The 14,002-nt window shown below is 37.0% G+C and overlaps 2 protein-coding genes across 3 annotated transcripts in view; one reads left to right on the plus strand and one right to left on the minus strand.

Moving 5' to 3' along the window:
• Nucleotides 1-14,002, minus strand: part of LOC139501021 (uncharacterized) — a 455,879-nt gene that overhangs the window by 118,691 nt on the left and 323,186 nt on the right. The gene's annotated exons all lie outside the window — the stretch shown is intronic.
• Nucleotides 1-14,002, plus strand: part of LOC139501019 (beta-1,3-N-acetylglucosaminyltransferase radical fringe-like) — a 138,166-nt gene that overhangs the window by 26,285 nt on the left and 97,879 nt on the right. The window contains exon 10 of one of the 2 annotated variants that reach the window (XM_071289970.1): nt 735-2,494. The exons of the other annotated variant lie outside the window; for it this stretch is intronic. Within the exon in view, the coding sequence (XP_071146071.1) occupies nt 735-801 (67 nt within the window). The 3' untranslated portion in view covers nt 802-2,494. Of the gene's footprint in view, nt 1-734; nt 2,495-14,002 lie in introns of those variants that run through there. 2 annotated transcript variants of the gene reach the window in all.

Raw genomic sequence — 14,002 nt, forward strand, 5'->3', positions numbered from 1 at the left:
TATTAAAGTTACACCGGATCAATTAAATCCAAAACATGCACTGCTGGTGAACTGTGATCAAAATGTCAATTTCCTACAATGACAAAAGAAATTACATTGTGTACATTCCGTCTCTATACATGTTGTCTGTTTAATGTCCCCACCTAAAAAGGAATAAATATACTAAGTTTTCGTTATTATAAACCGGCGTCACGTGATGTCTCCTCAATCTGGCGCGAGAAGTCGCGCGCTGGACCTGAAATAAAATAAAAACTTTCCGAACTAAACATGAAACTTCCCCTGAATAATATAGACCCCTTACAGAAACAAACAAACAAACACACACACACATAACAAACAATCATGTTTCAAAAGGGGGAAAGACCGTTTACAATTGCTTTTTAAAAGCAATTGATTTATATTTAATGTTTAGTTTTATCCTTTCGTTTAAATTTACAATAAAAACTGAACGCAATAATTTTTTGATCTTACAGTTATCATGAAAATGACATCAACAGTATTAGAAATAATTAAAATTTAATAAAAATGGAAGAAAACAACATTATCAGTTGAAAAAGCATAAAAATATATATAGGTAATGGTAAATTTAAAACAAAAAAAGCACAAAAGGGTCTGTGCATCTCATTTACTTGTTAAAAACAGAAATGATGAAAAACACCAATAATAGTTTCAGCAATATTTTGAAATTTTCTAGTATATCTTGAGATTGTGTTCTTATTCTCATTTCTTTTCAGATTTAAAACAGTTCACTGTCATCTGTATCCCTACCTTTCTCAGTGTGTAGACATGCCAAGATGGTGACCAGTATCATATAGTGTTCACCTATACCTACTGGCTTCAGATATAACTATAGTGCTGTTGCTGAAATGCTGCTGCAAGACTTTATATTTATACTATAGATTCAAGTCTTTTTGTAAATGTATCATGCACAAGCAGAACAATTTCAACGAGATCAACAAAAGATGAAAACTTTTTGATACATTTGTAAATGATAAATTTTATAATCTGTGATATTGGCATGAAATGGTTGTAGTAGATTAAATTTTAAAACTTGAATTAATGAAAATTATTGATTTTGTAACTATGTTTCAAAAGTGTTGCAAGTATCTTTTTTTGTTATGTTATTTGTTTTGGAAAAAGAGTCCCACTGAATTTATGTTATTCAAGGGAGATAATTATGTAAATCCAAGTTAAATTAAACCCAAATAATTTTTTAGACAACTGTATTTTATAGTTGTAAAACTGAGCTCTTAAGGTTTTATGTTTCGCAAAATTGCTGATACAACAAATGATAAAAAAAGAATTTCAGAATAGATGTTTGGTGCTTACATGTGAAGTGCAATTGATTGATAAGTTGGTTGTGTTCTAATCTCATTTAAATTTTTAAATTTTATGTAAAATTTCATATCACATTCATCAAAATAAAGTTGTGACTAAAGTTTTATAATGAGAAAATACAATATTTTTATTGTGAATTTGTCCTTTATTTTATTTTTCATTTTAATTTCCATCACAGTTAACACTTTATTAACTAATAGCTGATTTATGATTTCCTCTACCAGTTGATTATTTTGTTGTAATCAGCACATGGTTTGTTTTATTTCAGTCCTCCATTGTTCAAAATTAAATTTTAAAGTAAAATTTTCTTGCTTTCCCCTGATTTTGCTGTTGGAATATCATGAAAAAAGGATGACCTGTCTGAAATAACTCTTTATGCAGATTATTGAAAGCAAGATAAAGTTTGTCTAAAAGTCAATCTAGAAGTTCAAATGCAATTGTGAAGAAATTTAATCAATTAATTATTATTTGTATTTCAGAAATGCAATACCTGAACCTTATTTGTTTTTTCCTGTTTAAATTGTTTTATAACAGTGTTTTTGGTCTAAATAGAGCCCTTAGTAGGATGCTGTCCAATGTGAGCCAGGCCTTTGTGTTGAAGGCTGTATTATAACCTATTATTACGCTGTGTCTTGATGGAGAGTTGTCTCTTTGGTACTCCTACCACATTTAAAAAGATATTCCCTCTGACATTTGAAATTGAACTGAAGTTGCCTTGTTACTAAGGTTTCTTATATTGACCTATCCCTTTTCTCTCTTGCTGGATAGTTTTATACTGGTCATTTGGGGGCACTATGTAGCATACTGATCAATGAGATGGCTCAAAATCTCATTACACTATAATTTGACATTTTCGTACTTAATATATATAAACTGAAAATTCATCATCTGATGGTTTATTCTCATTTCGCCTTAGCTGTCAAAATAATTATATAAAATTAATCCCAGTTTGCCTTAGTACAAATTTTCAGGTACACAGAAATAACTATGGCGATATGGGAGCTTCTGTAAGCAATGTAATTAAGTTATGTTTTGTTTGTATAATGTAGACGAAAGAATGTGTTTTATGTGTAATGATAACATAGAAGACGAAAAACATGTAATATTTTCTTGAATATTTGATATATCTTAATTATAATAAAAGAAATACTGTTTGTTTTTTATCTTTATGTAAAAGATTTAGTTAAGTTAAAATACAGAAAAATGTATAAATACATTCCCTTAATTTTGCCTCAAACTTTGTGTACATTTAATAATAATACTTCCTGTCCATTTGCACTAAAGACAGATAAAACAGATGGAACATAACATTCATATCACCAGGTCATATTTCTAATTGCTCAACTTTTGCTCAACTACAAAAATTTCAAAGTCTGAATGCTCAACTTTTCCTCAACTACAAAAATTTCAAAGTCTGAATGCTCAACTTTTGCTTAACTATATGAAAACCAAAGATCAATTGCTCAACTTATTCCTCAACTTAATGGCAAGCTTCAGTTGAGGGCCAGTTGAGCGACATCTATTAAACATACAGTGCTTGGCCAGGTTTGAGTTGAGCTAAGATGCTTAACACCTAGCCCTCAACTATTTTGCTTAAAACAGCTCGCCCTCAACTGTCCACCACATGGCCATCAACTGGCCCTCAATTTTTTTTTTCTGTAGGGGTACTTCATGTATCAGACTTATGAAAAATGGCCAGAAGTTCATTTTATATGAGCCTGTGCCAAAAAATAGAGGTTTTCAAATAAAGTGAGGTCTTATATCAAATGTAATATTTTTCACTAACCACAATTTTCTGAAGTTGTTAAGTTATCAAAAAAACTTTAACATATTATAAATGTACTTTTAATGGAAATATAAGTTTCAAATAGCATAACACATGTGGATAAAATAGTCTTTAGCAACGTCGAGCTTAAAAAAACAGGTTGTCAATTTGGGCCGTTCCCCACATTTGCATATTAAAAAGCATATACATGATATGGGAGATGGAGATATGCTTCTTTTTGCTTAAATCTGTGCTTAGATATGACAAAACATGGAGCCTGGATGTAACAAGACTGTCACTTTCAACTATATATGTAGACAGTATGGTCTGATGCAAAGTTTATTAACTTTACTGTTTAAAACCTGAATGAAATTTCAGCCTCAAAAGGCCAATATTTTAACCACTAGCTATCCAACAGAAGAAAATAAAGGTAGTCTGTTAAACAGAAATGGTTAAACAACCAGTAATAAGTGTTTTTGATATAGATTCAGTGCAATCTATTTAGGAATACAACTTATAAGTGCATAGAACTTCACATTTCACCTGCTGTGTATACTGACCGTTAGACTTAGACTATTAAAACAGCACATTTAGCACTCTTTTTATGTTTTTATCTACTTTTTTTTTGTGTTCAGAGTTCACAAATGAGTAAAACAACTGAAATAAATACCACAAACACAAATAGATATCAGAAAAAACCTGTCAGAGAGAAATTAAGCATGCTGTTTTTGCAAAAATATTGAAAAAAGTGAAAAAGCTACATTTTGGTCATTTAACCTGAAAAGTGACTTTTTCACAAAATTTCTATCAAATGAAAGTGAAAATCATTTCTTCTCATGTAGTTTGACAAATTAATACCAATAGATCATTCAGAGAAGCTGTTAAAGTAAAAATTCAAAATTTGCTGAAATGCACCTCTTAGGGGCCTAAAACTTGACCAATTCTGATAAAACTTGGCATGATTTAAGGTTGTATATTATAAAACAGTTTACAAAGTTTCAAAGCCATATGATACAAAAAAAAATGTGGCATTTAAACACCTGAGTCTAAAGGTCAGGCAACCTTATGGTAATGCCTATCATTTGTACCTAGTGTGGACAAAAGCTTAGCCGTAGAAAATCTTGAATGAACTCGTGAGCGGAGGTGGTAGAGTCTCCCTACCCTAACTTTAGACATCAATTAAAAACGTTCCATAATTTAACAACCTGGGTCTTCGGGTCCAGGCAACCTTGGGCAATTGCCTATCATTCTTACCTCGTATGGACAAAGGCTAACGGTAGGATTTTTTTATGAATTAAAGAAGGGGGATTGGAAAGTAAGTCTACCCCATTTTTGGAAGTCAATTTATAAAGTTTCATAAATTAAACCACCTGAGTCTTAAGTCAATGCAATGGTTGATGTAACACAGAAGGATGTTATACACCTTGTATACCACATGTACTCTAGTTGATGTAACACAGGGGGATTTTATACACCTTGTATACCACATCTATCCTGGTTGATGTACCACAGGAGGATGTTTTACTCCTTATAAACCAGATGTACCCGGGTTGATGTAATGTAGGAGGATGTTATACACCTTATATACCACATGTATCCTGGTTGATGTAACACAGGAGGATGTTATGCACCTTATATACCACATGTATCCTGGTTGATGTAACACAGGATGTTATACACCTTATATACCACATGTATCCTGGTGGATGTAACACAGGAGGATATTATGCACCTTATATACCACATGTATCCTGGTTGATGTAACACAGGAGGATGTTATACACCTTATATACAACATGTACCCGGGATGATGTACTACAGGAGGATGTTATACACCTTATATACCACATGTATCCCGGTGGATGTAACACAGGAGGATGTTATGCACCTTATATACCACATGTATCCTGGTCGATGTAACACAGGAGGATGTTATACACCTTACATACAACATGTACCCTGGTTGATGTAACACCGGAGGATGTTATACACCTTATATACCACATGTACCCCGGTTGATGTAACACAGGAGGATGTTATACACCTAATATACCACATGTATCCTGGTTGATGTAACACAGGTAGATGTTATGCACCTTATATACCACATGTATCCTGGTGGATGTAACACAGGAGGATGTTATACACCTTATATACCACATGTATCCTGGTTGATGTAACACAGGAGGATGATATACACCTAATATACCACATGTACCCTGGTTGATGTAACACAGGAGGATGATATACCACATGTATCCTGGTTGATGTAACACTGGAGGATGTTATACACCTTATATACCACATGTACCCTGGTTGATGTAACACAGGAGGATGTTATACACCTTACATACAACATGTACTCTAGTTGATGTAACACAGGAGGATGTTATACACTTTAAATACCACATGTACCCTGGTTGATGTAACACTGGAGGATGTTATACACCTTACATACAACATGTACCCGGGATGATGTAACACAGGAGGATGTTATACACCTAATATACCACATGTACTCTGGTGGATATAACACAGGAGGATCTTATACACCTTATATACCACATGTACCCTAGTTTATGCAACACAGGAGGATGTTATACACCCTATATACCACATGTATCCTGGTGGATGTTATACACCTTATATACCACATGTACCCCGGTTGATGTAACACAGGAGGATGTAATACACCTAATATACCACATGTACTCTGGTGGATATAACACAGGAGGATCTTATACACCTTATATACCACATGTACCCTAGTTTATGCAACACAGAAGGATGTTATACACCCTATATACCACATGTATCCTGGTGGATGTAACACAGGAGGATGTTATACACCTTATATACCACATGTACCCTGGTTGATGTAACACAGGAGGATGTTATACACCTTATATACCACATGTACCCTGGTTGATGTAACACAGGAGGATGTTATACACCTTAAATACCACATGTACCCTGGTTGATGTAACACAGGAGGATGTTATACACCTTACATACAACATGTACCCGGGTTGATGTAACACAGGAGGATATTATACACCTAATATACCACATATATCTTGGTGGATGTAACACAGGAGGATGTTATACACCTAATATACCACATGTACCCTGGGGGATGTAACACAGGAGGATGTTATACACCTTTCATACAACATGTACCCTGGTTGATGTAACACAGGAGGATGTTATACACCTTAAATACCACATGTACCCTGGTTGATGTAACACAGGAGGATGTTATACACCTTACATACAACATGTACTCTGGCTGATGTGACACAGGAGGATGTTATACACCTTTAATACAACATGTATCCGGGATGATGTAACACAGGAGGATGTTATACACCTAATATACCACATGTATCCTGGTGGATGTAACACAGGAGGATGTTATACACCTAATATACCACATGTATCCTGGTGGATGTAACACAGGAGGATGTTATACACCTAATATACCACATGTATCCTGGTGGATGTAACACAGGAGGATGTTATACACCTAATATACCACATATTTCCTGGTTGATGTAACACAGGAGGATGTTATACACCTAATATACCACATGTATCCTGGTGGATGTAACACAGGAGGATGTTATACACCTAATATACCACATGTTTCCTGGTGGATGTAACACAGGAGGATGTTATACACCTAATATACCACATGTACTCTGGGGGATGTAACACAGGAGGATGTTATACACCTTATATATCACATGCATCCTAGTTTATGCAACACAAAAGGATGTTATACACCCTATATACCACATGTATCCTGGAGGATGTTATACACCTTATATACCACATGTACCCCGGTTGATGTAACACAGGAGGATATTATGCACCTTATATACCACATGTATCCTGGTTGATGTAACACAGGAGGATGTTATACACCTTACATACAACATGTACCCGGGATGATGTACTACAGGAGGATGTTATACACCTTATATACCACATGTATCCCGGTGGATGTAACACAGGAGGATGTTATGCACCTTATATACCACATGTATCCTGGTCGATGTAACACAGGAGGATGTTATACACCTTACATACAACATGTACCCTGGTTGATGTAACACCGGAGGATGTTATACACCTTATATACCACATGTACCCCGGTTGATGTAACACAGGAGGATGTTATACACCTAATATACCACATGTATCCTGGTTGATGTAACACAGGTAGATGTTATGCACCTTATATACCACATGTATCCTTGTGGATGTAACACAGGAGGATGTTATACACCTTATATACCACATGTATCCTGGTTGATGTAACACAGGAGGATGATATACACCTAATATACCACATGTACCCTGGTTGATGTAACACAGGAGGATGATATACCACATGTATCCTGGTTGATGTAACACTGGAGGATGTTATACACCTTATATACCACATGTACCCTGGTTGATGTAACACAGGAGGATGTTATACACCTTACATACAACATGTACTCTAGTTGATGTAACACAGGAGGATGTTATACACTTTAAATACCACATGTACCCTGGTTGATGTAACACTGGAGGATGTTATACACCTTACATACAACATGTACCCGGGATGATGTAACACAGGAGGATGTTATACACCTAATATACCACATGTACTCTGGTGGATATAACACAGGAGGATCTTATACACCTTATATACCACATGTACCCTAGTTTATGCAACACAGGAGGATGTTATACACCCTATATACCACATGTATCCTGGTGGATGTTATACACCTTATATACCACATGTACCCCGGTTGATGTAACACAGGAGGATGTTATACACCTAATATACCACATGTACTCTGGTGGATATAACACAGGAGGATTTTATACACCTTATATACCACATGTACCCTAGTTTATGCAACACAGAAGGATGTTATACACCCTATATACCACATGTATCCTGGTGGATGTAACACAGGAGGATGTTATACACCTTATATACCACATGTACCCTGGTCGATGTAACACAGGAGGATGTTATACACCTTATATACCACATGTACCCTGGTTGATGTAACACAGGAGGATGTTATACACCTTAAATACCACATGTACCCTGGTTGATGTAACACAGGAGGATGTTATACACCTTACATACAACATGTACCCGGGTTGATGTAACACAGGAGGATATTATACAACTTATATACCACATATATCTTGGTGGATGTAACACAGGAGGATGTTATACACCTAATATACCACATGTACCCTGGGGGATGTAACACAGGAGGATGTTATACACCTTTCATACAACATGTACCCTGGTTGATGTAACACAGGAGGATGTTATACACCTTAAATACCACATGTACCCTGGTTGATGTAACACAGGAGGATGTTATACACCTTACATACAACATGTACTCTGGCTGATGTGACACAGGAGGATGTTATACACCTTTAATACAACATGTATCCGGGATGATGTAACACAGGAGGATGTTATACACCTAATATACCACATGTATCCTGGTGGATGTAACACAGGAGGATGTTATACACCTAATATACCACATGTATCCTGGTGGATGTAACACAGGAGGATGTTATACACCTAATATACCACATGTATCCTGGTGGATGTAACACAGGAGGATGTTATACACCTAATATACCACATATTTCCTGGTTGATGTAACACAGGAGGATGTTATACACCTAATATACCACATGTACTCTGGGGGATGTAACACAGGAGGATGTTATACACCTAATATACCACATGTACTCTGGGGGATGTAACACAGGAGGATGTTATACACCTTATATACCACATGCATCCTAGTTTATGCAACACAAGAGGATGTTATACACCCTATATACCACATGTATCCTGGAGGATGTTATACACCTTATATACCACATGTACCCCGGTTGATGTAACACAGAAGGATGTTATGCACCTTATATACCACATGTATCCTGGTCGATGTACTACAGAAGGATGTTATACACCTTATATACCACATGTATCCTGGTCGATGTACCACAGGAGGATGTTATGCACCTTATATACCACATGTATCCTGGTTGATGTAACACTGGAGGATGTTATACACCTAATATACCACATATACCCTGGTTGATGTAACACAGGAGGATGTTATACACCTTATATACCACATGTATCCTGGTTGATGTAACACAGGAGGATGTTATGCATCTTATATACCACATGTATCCTGGTCGATGTACTACAGGAGGATGTTATACACCTTATATACCACATGTATCCTGGTCGATGTACCACAGGAGGATGTTATGCACCTTATATACCACATGTATCCTGGTTGATGTAACACTGGAGGATGATATACACCTAATATACCACATGTACCCTGGTTGATGTAACACAGGAGGATGTTATACACCTTATATACCACATGTATCCTGGTTGATGTAACACTGGAGGATGTTATACACCTTATATACCACATGTACCCTGGTTGATGTAACACAGGAGGATGTTATACACCTTACATACAACATGTACTCTAGTTGATGTAACACAGGAGGATGTTATACACCTTAAATACCACATGTACCCTGGTTGATGTAACACAGGAGGATGTTATACACCTTATATACCACATGTATCCTGGTTGATGTAACACTGGAGGATGTTATACACCTTACATACAACATGTACCCGGGATGATGTAACACAGGAGGATGTTATACACCTAATATACCACATGTATCCTGGTGGATGTAACACAGGAGGATGTTATACACCTAATATACCACATGTATCCTGGTGGATGTAACACAGGAGGATGTTATACACCTAATATACCACATGTACCCTGGTTGATGTAACACAGGAGGATGTTATACACCTAATATACCACATGTATCCTGGTGGATGTAACACAGGAGGATGTTATACACCTAATATACCACATGTACTCTGGGGGATGTAACACAGGAGGATGTTATACACCTTATATACCACATGCACCCTAGTTTATGCAACACAAGATGATGTTATACACCCTATATACCACATGTATCCTGGAGGATGTTATACACCTTATATACCACATGTACCCCGGTTGATGTAACACAGGAGGATGTTATACACCTAATATACCACATGTACTCTGGTGGATATAAGACAGGAGGATGTTATACACCTTATATACCACATGTACCCTAGTTTATGCAACACAGGAGGATGTTATACACCCTATATACCACATATATCCTGGTGGATGTAACACAGGAGGATGTTATACACCTTATATACCACATGTACCCTGGTTGATGTAACACAAGAGGATGTTATACACCTTACATACAACATGTACCCGGGTTGATGTAACACAGGAGGATGTTATACACCTAATATACCACATATATCTTGGTGGATGTAACACAGGAGGATGTTATACACCTAATATACCACATGTACCCAGGGGGATGTAACACAGGAGGATGTTATACACCTTTCATACAACATGTACCCTGTTTGATGTAACACAGGAGGATGTTATACACCTTAAATACCACATGTACCCTGGTTGATGTAACACAGGAGGATGTTATACACCTTAAATACCACATGTACCCTGGTTGATGTAACACAGGAGGATGTTATACACCTTACATACAACATGTACTCTGGTTGATGTAACACAGGAGGATGTTATACACCTTAAATACCACATCTACCCTGGTTGATGTAACACAGGAGGATGTTATACACCTTATATACCACATGTATCCTGGTTGATGTAACACTGGAGGATGTTATACACCTTACATACAACATGTACTCTGGTTGATGTAACACAGGAGGATGTTATACACCTTAAATACCACATCTACCCTGGTTGATGTAACACAGGAGGATGTTATACACCTTATATACCACATGTATCCTGGTTGATGTAACACTGGAGGATGTTATACACCTTACATACAACATGTACCCGGGATGATGTAACACAGGAGGATGTTATACACCTTATATTCCACATGTATCCTGGTGGATGTTATACACTTAATATACCACATGTTTCCTGGTTGATGTAACACAGGAGGATGTTATACACCTTATATACCACATGTATCCTGGTTGATGTAAAACTGGAGGATGTTATACACCTTACATACAACATGTATCCGGGATGATGTAACACAGGAGGATGTTATACACCTAATATACCACATGTATCCTGGTGGATGTAACACAGGAGGATGTTATACACCTAATATACCACATGTATCCTGGTGGATGTAACACAGGAGGATGTTATACACCTAATATACCACATGTACCCTGGTTGATGTAACACAGGAGGATGTTATACACCTAATATACCACATGTATCCTGGTGGATGTAACACAGGAGGATGTTATACACATAATATACCACATGTATCCTGGTGGATGTAACACAGGAGGATGTTATACACCTAATATACCACATGTACCCTGGTTGATGTAACACAGGAGGATGTTATACACCTAATATACCACATGTATCCTGGTGGATGTAACACAGGAGGATGTTATACACCTAATATACCACATGTACTCTGGGGGATGTAACACAGGAGGATGTTATACACCTTATATACCACATGCACCCTAGTTTATGCAACACAAGATGATGTTATACACCCTATATACCACATGTATCCTGGAGGATGTTATACACCTTATATACCACATGTACCCCGGTTGATGTAACACAGGAGGATGTTATACACCTAATATACCACATGTACTCTGGTGGATATAAGACAGGAGGATGTTATACACCTTATATACCACATGTACCCTAGTTTATGCAACACAGGAGGATGTTATACACCCTATATACCACATATATCCTGGTGGATGTAACACAGGAGGATGTTATACACCTTATATACCACATGTACCCTGGTTGATGTAACACAAGAGGATGTTATACACCTTACATAAAACATGTACCCGGGTTGATGTAACACAGGAGGATGTTATACACCTAATATACCACATATATCTTGGTGGATGTAACACAGGAGGATGTTATACACCTAATATACCACATGTACCCAGGGGGATGTAACACAGGAGGATGTTATACACCTTTCATACAACATGTACCCTGGTTGATGTAACACAGGAGGATGTTATACACCTTAAATACCACATGTACCCTGGTTGATGTAACACAGGAGGATGTTATACACCTTAAATACCACATGTACCCTGGTTGATGTAACACAGGAGGATGTTATACACCTTACATACAACATGTACTCTGGTTGATGTAACACAGGAGGATGTTATACACCTTAAATACCACATCTACCCTGGTTGATGTAACACAGGAGGATGTTATACACCTTATATACCACATGTATCCTGGTTGATGTAACACTGGAGGATATTATACACCTTACATACAACATGTACCCGGGATGATGTAACACAGGAGGATGTTATACACCTTATATTCCACATGTATCCTGGTGGATGTTATACACTTAATATACCACATGTTTCCTGGTTGATGTAACACAGGAGGATGTTATACACCTTATATACCACATGTATCCTGGTTGATGTAAAACTGGAGGATGTTATACACCTTACATACAACATGTATCCGGGATGATGTAACACAGGAGGATGTTATACACCAAATATACCACATGTATCCTGGTGGATGTAACACAGGAGGATGTTATACACCTAATATACCACATGTATCCTGGTGGATGTAACACAGGAGGATGTTATACACCTAATATACCACATGTACCCTGGTTGATGTAACACAGGAGGATGTTATACACCTAATATACCACATGTATCCTGGTGGATGTAACACAGGAGGATGTTATACACCTAATATACCACATGTATCCTGGTGGATGTAACACAGGAGGATGTTATACACCTAATATACCACATGTATCCTGGTGGATGTAACACAGGAGGATGTTATACACCTAATATACCACATGTACTCTGGGGGATGTAAGACAGGAGGATGTTATACACCTTATATACCACATGCACCCTAGTTTATACAACACAAGATGATGTTATACACCCTATATACCACATGTATCCTGGAGGATGTTATACACCTTATATACCACATGTACCCCGGTTGATGTAACACAGGAGGATGTTATACACCTAATATACCACATGTACTCCGGTGGATATAAGACAGGAGGATGTTATACACCTTATATACCACATGTACCCTAGTTTATGCAACACAGGAGGATGTTATACACCTTAAATACCACATGTACCCTGGTTGATGTAACACAGGAGGATGTTATACACCTTACATACAACATGTACTCTGGTTGATGTAACACAGGAGGATGTTATACACCTTAAATACCACATCTACCCTGGTTGATGTAACACAGGAGGATGTTATACACCTTATATACCACATGTATCCTGGTTGATGTAACACTGGAGGATATTATACACCTTACATACAACATGTACCCGGGATGATGTAACACAGGAGGATGTTATACACCTTATATTCCACATGTATCCTGGTGGATGTTATACACTTAATATACCACATGTTTCCTGGTTGATGTAACACAGGAGGATGTTATACACCTTATATACCACATGTATCCTGGTTGATGTAAAACTGGAGGATGTTATACACCTTACATACAACATGTATCCGGGATGATGTAACACAGGAGGATGTTATACACCAAATATACCACATGTATCCTGGTGGATGTAACACAGGAGGATGTTATACACCTAATATACCACATGTATCCTGGTGGATGTAACACAGGAGGATGTTATACACCTAATATACCACATGTACCCTGGTTGATGTA

Source organism: Mytilus edulis, chromosome 13 (assembly GCF_963676685.1).
Source record: "Mytilus edulis chromosome 13, xbMytEdul2.2, whole genome shotgun sequence".
Taxonomy (NCBI): domain Eukaryota; kingdom Metazoa; phylum Mollusca; class Bivalvia; order Mytilida; family Mytilidae; genus Mytilus; species Mytilus edulis.